Source organism: Mauremys reevesii, linkage group 1 (genome assembly GCF_016161935.1).
Source record: "Mauremys reevesii isolate NIE-2019 linkage group 1, ASM1616193v1, whole genome shotgun sequence".
Taxonomy (NCBI): domain Eukaryota; kingdom Metazoa; phylum Chordata; order Testudines; family Geoemydidae; genus Mauremys; species Mauremys reevesii.
In genome coordinates this window covers 122,135,021-122,147,244 of record NC_052623.1, presented here as the reverse complement: position 1 = coordinate 122,147,244, position 12,224 = coordinate 122,135,021, and the positions used below count along the sequence as shown (strand labels likewise).

At 42.8% G+C, this 12,224-nt stretch overlaps 2 protein-coding genes across 3 annotated transcripts in view; both read right to left on the bottom strand.

Annotated features, from left to right (window-relative positions):
* LOC120387441 (lysozyme g-like) overlaps nt 1-6,636 on the bottom strand; it is a 34,510-nt gene extending 27,874 nt beyond the window's left edge. The window contains exons 1-2 of one of the 2 annotated variants that reach the window (XM_039508197.1): nt 5,467-6,636; nt 5,052-5,125 (exon numbers count right to left, since the gene is read on the bottom strand). The gene's annotated coding sequence lies outside the window, so the exon portion shown is untranslated. The remainder of the gene's footprint in view (nt 1-5,051; nt 5,126-5,466) is intronic. The other variant, XM_039508209.1, reaches the window with a different exon arrangement.
* Nucleotides 6,637-6,821: 185 nt separating this feature from the next.
* LOC120387435 (lysozyme g-like) lies at nt 6,822-12,224 on the bottom strand. Its single transcript, XM_039508182.1, has 6 exons — nt 12,109-12,224; nt 10,980-11,072; nt 10,348-10,449; nt 8,976-9,172; nt 7,720-7,858; nt 6,822-7,402 (listed from the first exon to the last, which is right to left on the bottom strand). Exons 2-6 carry the CDS (start codon nt 11,020-11,022, stop codon nt 7,269-7,271), a joined length of 615 nt encoding a protein of 204 aa, XP_039364116.1. The 5' UTR covers nt 11,023-11,072; nt 12,109-12,224; the 3' UTR covers nt 6,822-7,268.

The window sequence follows — 12,224 nt, the reverse complement described above, 5'->3', positions numbered from 1 at the left end:
ATAATGGATTACAGATTATTGTAATAATCCATAAATCCAGAGTCTATATTAGCAGCATTGCTGTGATTGGATCATTTTTAAAAAACAGCTAATCATATTTGCATCCATTTTGAATGTTTCACTTCGACACTCTTCCCCCTCAAAATCGTTACCTTTAATTTACTGATTGGCACTTCAGGAAAAAAAGGAAACTGCTTTTTTTAGTGTTAGAAATGTGATGGGTCTGTTAAACGGGACTACAACTCTCATCAGCTCTTCCCCACTGCATATTCCCTTCTTCCTGACCAGGTAAAGGGAAAGGTCCCACACCAGGAAGTGTCTGGGCTCTGTTTGGGATCAGCAGTATATCTAGCTAGCAGCTGCGGAGAAGTGGAAGCAGGAGCCGCATGGCAAGCCGGGAGCTGCACTGCAGAGAAGCCGGATACAGAGACAATTCCCCAGGAATAGTATGCAGAGCTGCGTGTGGAACTGGCTGTGACTACTGGATGTTACAGCTGGGTGCAGGGCTACACGGGACTTATGGGGGGAGCCACAGTGGCTGGGCAGGGAGTCAGTGAAGAGGGGCCCCAATGAGAGAGACTAAGTGAGCCTGGCCTGCAAATCTGTAAGCACCCATTTGCTTCAAATAGAGACTGGACTGGAAAGGGCACCCCAGGCACTAGGTCTGAAGAGCCCCTAACTCAAAATTGGACTGTGCCAGAGACCCAAACAAGAACTGCTATTGTTTACTCTAAATTGTGCATGTTTAAGTCTCGTACCCAGGTTATTTCTAAACTTTTCCTTTCCTGCCAGCCCTAGTAAAATACCCTTTCCTTTAGCATGTGTCTGAGTGGTTTTTGGGACCCGCCAGGGCAGGTGCCTACAAGGCCTAGCTGTTGTAGTACCTACGGTGCTACCTCAAAATCGTGTACGCTACTGGCACCTTCCGGGTTTGGTGTACTGCATAGCTGAGCAGCTTCAATGTTTACAATTGTTTTTGAGGAGTAAAACAATGTGTCCCAATACTCAGTTAAATTCAGTACTCAGTGTCTGAAATGCAGGCACTCATCACTCAGTATTGTTAAACTTTCAGCGTGTTTGCCGCCTCTTGGAAGGCCTTATACAATTCCTTACTTCAGAATATGAATTCTAGTAACTATCTGGCCTCATTTTAATTGCTGTTGTAATTAGAATTTATTAATAGCTTCTCCTGTTAAATTAAGTCATTAATAGTCATCTTGACCTGCTGCTGCTGTGTACAACCCCCTTTTATCGTATGCCAACATCCTTTACACACACTGTGCAGATGTTTGCCATTTTTATGACTATTTATGTGTGCTCATTGGAGGCATATTATCAACACCTAGTATCTTTTCCTTCCCTTCAATTACTTTGGTTTTCTGTAGAGAAGTCCAAATAAACTACAGATGCCTCATTGCTCACAGGCACACTACAGCCAAGCCAATAACAACCACTTCGGGATAAATCATGTAGGGCCATATTATTTTCTGTTGTATTGCTGGATGTCTAACATGTTTAAGGGCACCAGAGAGATCCGATATACTGAAAGCCAACCAACAAACTCTCATAACATTGTGTGACATCTACAGGCTACAGGCTGCTCTTAAATTAGGACCAGACAAGGGGCTACTCTAAGCTATGTCTGTAGCACAATATTCGCTTCTTACAACTAAAAGTGCAGCTGCTAGTGGTAACCATGCCCCCTTTTCTCCTGGACATGTCTCCTACAGCCCCCGTGCCACTGACTGCCAATGGCTGTCGCGTAAGTGCGGGCTCAGAGATAGTCTCAGAACATCAGTTGGCAGTTCCCAAGGGGTTTTCTGTGATCCAACTTGTCACAGTGCTGCTGTGATCACAGAAAACCCTTTTCGACTGCCACCTGATGTGCTTTGACTACCTCGGAGTCTGTTTTCCCTGCCAACTTAGGACTTCAGTGCCCTCCCTGGTTTGAGCCACGCATGCTAGCCTGCTACAAACCCAAACCCAGGTCTGAACCATGTCCCCAAAAGCTGCAGGCTTAACTGAAAACAGCTTAAGAAGTGTTCCCGTCTCCAAAACTCAGATGCCCAGCTCCCAATGGGGTCCAAACCCCAAATAAATCCCTTTTACCCTGTATAAAGCTTATACTCATAAATTGTTCAGCCTCTATAATACTGATAGAGAGATATGCACAGCTGTTTCCCTCCCCCACCCCCAGGTATTAATACATACTCTGGGTTAATTAATAAGTAAAAAGTGATTTTATTAAATACAAAAAGTAGGATTTAAGTGGTTCCAAGTAATAACAGACAGAACAAAGTGACTTACCAAGGAAAATAAAATAAAACACGCAACTCTAAGCCTACTACAGTAAGAAAATTGAATATAGATAAAACCTCGCCCTCAGATGTTTCAATAAGCTTCTCTCACAGACTGGATGCCTTCCAGTCTGGGCCCAATCCTTTCCCCGGTACAGCCCTTGTTCCAGCTCAGGTGGTAGCTAGGGGATATCTCATGACTGCAGCCCCCTTTGTTCTGTTCCACCCACTTATATAGCTTTTGCATAAGGCAGGAATCCTTTGTCCCTCTCTGGGTTCCCACCCCTCCTTCTCAATGGAAAAGCACCAGCTTAAAGATGGATTCCAGTTCAGGTGACATGATCACATGTCACTGTAAGACTCCAAGACTTCATTCCTCCCAGCCTGACTCACAGGAAGGCCTGCAAGCAAACAGAGCCATCTACAGTCAATTGTCCTGTTTGATGGGAGCCATCAAGATTCCAAACCACCATTAATGGCCCACACTTTGCATAATTACAATAGGCCCTCAGAGTTTTATTTCATATTTCTAGTTTCAGATACAAGAATGATACATACATACAAATAGGATGACCACACTCAGTAGATTATAAGCTTTGTAATGATACCTTATAAGAGACCTTTTGCATGAAACATATTCCAGTTGCATTATATTCACACTCATGAGCATATTTTCATAAAATCATATAGAGTGCAACGTCACACTCCTTTATTATAATGACAGGCCTCGGTTTGTTAAGCCTGCCCCAGATTCTCCTGAGCAAAATATGATACACTATCTAATCCACTGTTTCTTAACTGGGGTTGGCGTTTGTGTAGGGAAAGCCCTTGGCGGGCCAGGCTGGTTTGTTTACCTGCCCTGTCCACAGGTCCGGTCAATCGCGGCTCCCACTGGCCGCGGTTCGCCGCTGCAGGCCAATGGAGGCTGCTGGAAGCGGCGACCAGTAAGTCCCTTGGCCCGCAATAACCATTCCCTCTCTCAAGGTGGTGTTTTCCTTCTGCCCACGAAATCATGGGCCTGCATTAAACAGGATAGCTCTAAGTCAGATGGGTGGTTCTCTAATAGGGGTTCTTCCTGATCAGAAGATGTCTCCACCTTTTGGCTGGATATCATTCACCCATTGAGTGGGCTCCCCTAGTTCCATCTCCCCTGTAACCAGGCTTTCCCTTCCTCCTGGCATTGTCTTCTAGTCTTTTTATGTTTCCCAGGATGAGCAGGCTCCTCCCAAAGGCTGGATTTCAATGTTAGAAAAATATCTTCCAACTGCTGGGAGGGCTGTTTCAGCCAGAACAGCTTGAGTGCAGAACCTGACTGAGTGGATAGCAATAAGGGGAACTGTTACCAGTCTCTCATGATTAAAATATTCTAGGGAAGCCTCTTCATTACACCGACCTGAATTCTTGCTTTGTGGTTGCTGACCTTCAGCTGCACCCACACTGTGGGATAGGAGTGGACATCTCTATGTCCACTGGTCATCTTCACGGGGTAGTTATATTGAAGTGCATTAGGATTGAACAAGACTCTGGAATTAAAGTTTGGGAGCACCCTGAATTCACCACAGTGCACTATTACCTCCCTCCATCAACTTGTGCTACACCTGGCCTTATGACACTGATCTAAGTCAAGGCCATCACTACTATTCCAAACCCCCCCAATCTAGGAAGTGACTCTCCATGACTGACTGAGGTGTCCTGGATTTCCACAGCAGAAGCATATCACTGGTTGTTAGTAGGCTCCGTCTGATCCCTTCTCTTTGGTATTTCTGGACTGGGTCCATGGCGAGATAGTCAGCGACCACCATGACAGAGGCTTCAGGGACCAGGCCAAGTCCAGAGGTGCTTCCCTCTGATTTTTTTCAGAGATCCAGGGTCTTCTTCCTCAGAAACTGGGTCTTCCAGTTGTCTGACCTCAACCAAGGGATCTGGCTGGGCCAGGTGGCCAGTAAATAATCTTTGATAAGATGGACTATGGTGGCAAGCAAGTTGGGGCTATTGCCATTGAGCTCATGTTTTAATTGCTCTTGGCAATATATCTAAATTCTCCTCTAATATTATAGTGTCTATAATCTCTGCAGTCATGTGGGTCCCTGTATGGAGCTATTAGGTGGCCCAGTCCTTAAGACATTGGACTACTGCCTGCATATAAGCCCCTGAGGCAAAAGGCTTGGACTGGAATCTACACTACTATGTTTCTTGATCAACCGGTCAAGCATGACGGCTTTCACTGCATTATAATCTCTAGCTGTTTCCTCATCTAGAGCATGGCAGGTCACCTGCACTTCCTTGGAAAGGAAAGGGCCCAAGTTTCTCTACTCCAGGATGTGGTTGTGGCCACATGCTCAGATGTGACCAGGTAGGCCTGTGGGTTGTCATGGGGCCCCAGCTTGGCCAGGGGTATCCCTGGACTGGGGTTCAACAAATTTGGAGGGGCTGAGCTAGTTAGCCACTGTAACTGTGACTCCTGAAATCACTGTTCCTGTTTCTGCTGCTAGTGCAGCTGGAGCACCTCCAGGAGCACAGCCTGATGTTGCTGGCAGCCTGCTGGGCCTCTTGTTGACTTTCAGATAGTAGCTGCTGATTTTCAGCAGAGCTGTGCTGCTGCTGGGATAGAAGTCTCATCAATTCTTCAATTTTTAAATTTTTCCCCTACCCTTGTTTCAGTGGCCAACCCTCAAAAACCCACTTTGAGTACCAAGTTGTAATGGGGCCCTCACCTCTGAGCAGTGGGGTGCAGTATCACAGTCCTTTTCTCACCTGGCTGACCCCAGCAGGGTCTTTGCTGGCTCTCTGGCCCTCCAGTCAAGTCACAAAGTCCAACTGGGCCCCTTCTAGGGTATTAAAAAGGCCAATAAATAAATGGTCTATCTGCCCTCACTAGGGTCTTCAGCTACAGCTCTGAGCCCTTTAAATTAAGCCCTTCATTCAGGCTGCCAAAGAAGTTCTATCCCCTTCTTGGGATTTATGCCACTTTACCTGTGGCCAACAGGAGCACGCAGGGCTGCCCACTATAAACAGTAGCCACATATTTCTCAATTTAGTTAGTTGCTGCTTCTTCCTGGGCCTCTTCCTACCTAGCCCTTTTAGCTTCACTCTTATCTCAGGGTTAAAGTTCTTAGGTCCTCTCTCTCCCTGCAAACCCAGCTATGCAAAATGCAGCCAGGAAACAAACCTGTCTATCCCTCCAGTTCCTTTGGCCAGAGAGGAGCATCCTTTCTTGCCCCTCTGGTCCCAGTCAGGCACTGAACTGCTAAGGCCAGGCAGCTACTTTTATCTGGGCCAGCAGGGCCCGCATTGGCTGTTGCTAGCCCTTCTAACCCATGGAGGACTAGGACTCTATGGCTTCCAAAATGACCACCCTGGACATATATCTCTAGGCAAGCTTGGAGCATCCAACTCCACTGCTCTTGTCCTTCCAGCTTGCCCCTTCTTGGAGTGGGGTGCAGTAGGACTGCAGGGCCATCAGAACGGCACTGCAAAGGTTGAATACACCCCGTTGCAGAGACAAACAAATCATGGGCTACATCTGTGATCTGGAGTGCTTACGGGGTGGTTCTACTGCAGGCTGTTGTTTGCTAGAATCTTTACATGTAGATTAAGAGGACACAAGTGAAAATACTTATTAAGCCATTTAGTATTTCGGCGCATACTAAATGCATTGATGAAGATGGTTTTCCATTTAGGAAAAAGAAATACAGATTTTTGTTGGTGTTTTTTGTCAGGTATTCCACCAGGAAACATGGTTACACATGCTTCTATGACTCTGAAGATAGACACATGCTCATGGTTAACTTTAGTTGAAAATATTAATAATGGAGACTACTGGTATGAGAAATTATCATGTTTGACTGGACAAGTGGAATCTAACAAGCTATGAGTTGTATTATTAGTTGAATATTTATCAGTAATGTTACCTTTGAGATTGTTTGTTTGTATAACATATGTCCATGAAGCCAGAATGATCACCTGAGTTTTCAGGAATATGGAATTTGACAAGTTTTCCATCTTGGCAGAGAGATTGATGAGGGTCTATATGCCAACATGAATTGTTTCTCTTCTGTTTATAGTACAGCAGTCTTTCCATTGATTCAATGGACATTGGTTCAGGCTCTTAGGGTCCTAAATGAATTGACCAGCTTTTCAAAAATGCTTCTTATCCTGTAGCTCCCATGTACATTGGGAACAAGTGGATTCTAAATGCATTCCAGAAAAAGTGCTCAATCTTAAAGTCAAAAGACTGTAAGACATGCTGTACTGGATAGTACTAATGTTTTCTCAAGTAGGTTATCACTCCTTTTCATTGAATGAGATGTTAAGGCCTTTGAAAGCAGCAAAAAAGCCATAATCTCAGGTAGCACAAATTTCTTTCATTTGATTCCCTTTGAAATTTATCTGCTTTAAATGTATTCTTGTCCTTATCAAATGTTTGTTAATGCAACTGAAAAGACGAGCATTGGAGTCTTGCTTCATTTGCTAAACAACAAAAAATAAATTGTCGAACTAAATCACAAAAAGATTGAAAATACATTTTTCCTTCCCCAAAGAGATTACTTTTCCCTTTTTATTTCTTAAGACAACAGCAGATATTGAAATATATATATGATTAAAAATGGGAAGGTAGAAGACTAACAATAGCTAGACAGAGCAGCTTTAATAAATCAGAGAAATAATCAGAATAGAATAGGATATTATCAATACTCTGGTTAATGTTTCCTTGGTTAGATAGAGACCAAATGTTTTAAAGTTACCATATAACTAATGTTTACTGATTGTAGAATTTAAAAATCTGGTGCCTGAGACTGTAAACCCTTATTGAAGCAATTCTTCCCACTGCAGTCAGTGGGCCTATATGCATCAATAAAGATTTTCAGGATACAGGTTTTAATCTTCCCCCAAACATACAGTATCTCTAATGTACATCAGACTGATAATCATATGCACTACAATTTATCTGAAAGAAGAGAATTCCCAGATTCAATATCCATTTCTCTTATAAAACTTGGCTCGTGCAACGACATCATTGGCATAATCATCGCCGGGCGTGCCCCTATCCATATTTACATAACTTCGGACATTTCCTAGTCCTCCATTGTAGGCAGAAATCCCACCTGAAATGAAACATCAGAGTAGCTAACACAGTCAATATAAACTGGGTTGGTTTTTTGTGTTTTTTTTTGGGTGGGGGTGAGGATTATAAATATTCCCCATGCAGTGTTTATAAACCCATCATACAACACTGTGCTAAAGAATGGGACACCACTCAAACTAGGTGAAATCAAGAAGCAGATAAACAGCGTCAGTGGTGAAAAATTATGTGAGATTCTTTTAAATGCTTATTATTCTAGAGTGTCAGTAACAAAGAAACTTTTAAACATGATTTTTGCCAGAGATTTTCCCTTAGTCCCTATACAACTCTACACTATACCTTTCAGCTGTTGTTCCTTTGTCCATCTGGGGAATTTTTTCTGGATTCCCTTAATCATATCGATAAGGATTTGTGTAGCATCAAGGAGATGATCTTCACCATTCCACTGTCCAACAATACTATGGTGATTTTTATCAACCTAGAAGAGCCGGGGGGAAAGAGGATATGTTTATGCAGTTTATTTCCCTCTCAATAGTCTCTACGTATTTTAGTTGTCAAATTTTGTTTGATAAATCAGTTTTGGTCATTAATGTTCATGGACCTTCACTGCACTTTCTGTTGTGCCCTGAGCACAGACACCGAGGGATAGAATGTTGGACTGTGCTAATGAAAAAAACGTATCTTAAATGCTGCTTCTTTTCCATTTTAAGTTGTAGTTGTGCATTTGGCTACCACTGGTCTAGTGTCTGGTGCTGCAGTATGTGGGCCACACTTCCTGACCCATGGAGGAAATTAGGGGCTTTATCCATAAAATCTTTACTTTCTCATCCTTAAAGGTTGAAGTCCTTCTGAGTAGTCTCACTGACTTCATTACAAACATAGAATGCCACAGAAGACAGGGGCCTGGCTAAATTCAAAGGAATGCAAAAGTTCAAAATGAACTATAAAATTACACTCTGTTCTTTTGTTGTTGGATTATCACTGACAGTCTTATCAGAAGAAGTATATACATTATGGTGTTAGCCAAGTGCATATTTTAAAATCTATTATTATCACTAAGGACTCAGTGTCATAAGCCTGTGGATAAAGCCTGCCCTGTCATTCTGAGCCTGCCAGTTTTCACCTGTCTTTTAGTCTGATGCTCTCTCTCAAACTTGCTGCTGCCACTAAGTACTTCACTTTTCATGTATAGAAGGGTAAAATGCACAGCCTCTTCAGGGGCTCCATTAACCCACAGAATTAACTGATGTTCAAACTGAAGCACAAGAAGCAGCCTCTATAACCCCAGGTCTGACATATGCCAGTGCAATGTGTTGCTGCCTCAGCAATAGTTCATTTTCTAATAGTAGGGTGACCAGACAGCAAGTGTGAAAAATCGTGATGGGGTGGGGGGGTAATAGGAGCCTATATAAGAAAAAGACCCCAAAATCGGGACTGTCCCTATAAAATTGGGACATCTGGTCATCCTATATAATAGTGTGCCGAGTATCAATCTCAGCCTGAGCTGCACTAGTGAGAAATGAAGCAGGCTCTCAATGTTGAAACAAATGGATATACAATAGTATTTTATTCCTAGTTTATTGATCATTACTGACCTGCATCAAACCAAATGCATTGCCGTTATCGCCCCAGCCAGCCTTTAGGAGAGTTCCAGCATGTGACTCCCGAGAGATGATACCAGCGATCACTGCTGGATCTACACATTTTTTTTTGCCAGCGCTCTTAATGATGGCTTTATATTTGTTCATATTATTTAAGTCCCTCTCAGCAATCTTTTCTGATGCAGGACCTCCTGTAATAAATGTAAAAGTAAAGATGTTTTCTTTAAGATTATTAAGTCAATGTGAGATTTCAAAAGTCGAGAGCTCTGTTCTGCCATCTGAGAGCCTTTGTGAGAGTTATGTGCGTTGTGAAAGCAAGGCAAAAAATAATTTTGCCTTGTGTAATTAATGTGTAAAAGGTGGTTTAATTCCTATTTCTTTAGGTCCCAAAATGAAGGTGAATGGGCTTGGGAGGAGTTGGAGTGGGGAGCATGCTCAGCCTCTGAAGAGAAACTGACAGCAACCTGTCGGTGTCTGGACGATGCAGGAGCGATGTTGAGAGGAGCTGAGAGGAGTCACATCTACCCCTCTGTGGCCAGAAGAACAGGACTGTAATATGGGGCTTCAAAGTTGAGAGGGGGATTCAAAATGGTGGGATTCTTAGGGACAGACTTATGTAAAGGGGGACAACTGCAATTTGAGACAGTCGTTCCCAATAGTTGCACTTTCGCCTCATTTTCTTTTGGAGTCTCAGCACCATTTCATGCTACATGAGGAGGGAATCTCAATCCTACCCACAATAGAAGGGTTTGGCATTAAGTCCAATTTTATTTGTAGAGTAAAAGAATAGGGAGCGCCTTTGATTTTCCCGACAGTACCAGATAAACTGTTGATCTGATGTGCAAGTAGCTGGTGTGGCATAATGAGGACTAACCAAGAGAATGAGATCAGGAATTTATCAGTACCACTCCCAGCTCTGCCACTGATTTGCTCAATAGCCTTGGGAAAGTCACTTGGGTCAAATTTTAAAAAGTGACTGTTAATTTTGGATACTTTAATCAGAGATACCTTGGGCCTGATTTTCAGAGAATCTGAACATTCACAGCTCCTGATAAGTTTAATTAGAGGTGCTTGTGTGAACACTTCTGATAATTAATGTGTAGTTGGACACCTAAAGAATCAAGCCACATGTGTAAACATTGATTTTTTAATTTCTGGACCATATCATCCCAAGGTTTTATTAAGTCTTCCTCTCTGTCTTAGTTTCGTAGTGAAATGAGGAGAATAATACTAGCCAATCAGAATGTTGTTGTGAAGTTTAATCAATTAATGCTTGTGAAGTCCTTTGAAGGTGTAAAGTACTATGGATCATTGTGACGAATCTGTGTGCTGAAATACAGCAACAAAGCAGCAGAATTATACTCACCACAGTAATCTAAACCTTCTTGTCTTGCAGTTTTACAGGAAGCCCCAGTGGTATCAACGTTGTTTATGTTACCAAAGCATCCAGTCTGACTCTCAGAAGTACCTGAAAAATTAAATGCAGATATTTTACATTAAGCACCTATTGTGAACATAAGTAAAGCTAAGAGAATTCGAAGTCATAAACCAGTCTCTGGTCCACTTTGAGATGGGGTACATTCCATTGTGGGTTGTTTTGGAAAAAGATCTTGTGGAGAGGAGGACTTGCTTGCCAGAAGACACTGCCTCAGTTGAGGAGGAAGGCCTGTGCAGAGATGTGTCTTTCACTGGTCTCTAAAAGAGGCCAGACATGAAAGTGTCCTGACCGCTATACCCCAGTGCTCCTCACTGAGAACACCTGATTCTCACTCCTTGCAAGAGTCATCCTTGGTACTGAAAGCTGCATTGTGGAATATAGTTTATGTATATTTCATTTGCTATTGCACCAAACTCATCCTTCCATGTCCATAATTAGGTTTTGTAGGAGTGGTCAGAAAAATGCCTTAGTCTCTTATATCTCCCCATCCCTACAATCATCTCTTTACACTGTTGCTTTGGCAGTGAGCTTAGTGAAATAGACATGGACCTCAAACTCACCAAAAAGGGCCGCAAGGGCCAGAATCATCAGCGTTAGTTGCATGGCGACGGTTCTTCTCAAGCACCCAAGAGAGTCGGAAAATAAATCCAGGTCTGCAGAGAAACCAAAATATCTAAATGTACAGTACCACTGTGAAGAAATACAAAGAAATGATGGGGACTTTCTTCACTGAACGTGCAAATACTGAGATAGAAGGGAATTTTGTGTATTAGTGTATAAATACTGGGACTGAGGGCACAATAATAACTCTGCATCTCTTTGACACAGCACACAAATAAGGTCCTTTCAGTGTAGAAAAAATCTGAGAGAATCAACACAGCAAGTTGTAATAATTTAATTTTGATCATAATGTGCCTCTGTAGCATCTTACTAGCTTACTTCAAAATACAAACCCCAATAATATTTGATCTGGAATTAGTAACATTCATAGTGTTTAAGGTGACCTGCTGCTGCTACAAATGCGCCTTTATTCTATGCCAGGGTCCCCTACACCCACTGTGCAGTTGATTGCTAATTGTTATTTCGACGAGCAGAGCACAGGAGATTATCACCTCCAACTTTTTTAGCAGCTCCAGGGCTCTGGTTTTCTCTAAAGTAATCTGTAACCAACACATGCCTCATCTCTTCTATTCACTGTACAGCAGGGACACAGTAATAACCACTAAGGGTATATCTACACTATGAGCTAGGGGTGTGATTCCCAGCTTGCATAGACATTCTCTTGCTAGGTCTCATCAAGTAAATGCTCTAAAAATAGTGATGTAGCTGCAGGAGCACAGTCAGCGGCAAGTGGCGGTATGGGCTAGCTGTGCTAAGTACGTACCCATGGAGTTCAGGCAGGTTTTTACTCGGCACAGCTAGCCCATGTGGCTGCTTGCCACTGTCCATGTTCCCATGACTACACAACTGATTTTAGTGCCCTAGAGCGAAAAGAGTGAGGGATTATGTCTAGGTGAGCTGAGACTCACACTCCTAGCTCATAGTGTAGACGTTACCTAAAGGACAAATCCTGGAGTCTTTACTCAAGTAGAGTAAACATATTTGGTCTTTCATTACTACCCAGAGGATTTTCTAATGAACAGAATTCAGAATAGCTCCCACTCTGAATTAGCTTAATGTTTTACTCACCTGTCTTCAGCTTCCCTTCTCCTAGAAGATGGATGTTTTGAGGAGCTTTATATACACTAGACAGTACTTCCCTGTTTACTCAGCATGTTCTTCTGGTATCAGATGTGATCAAATTT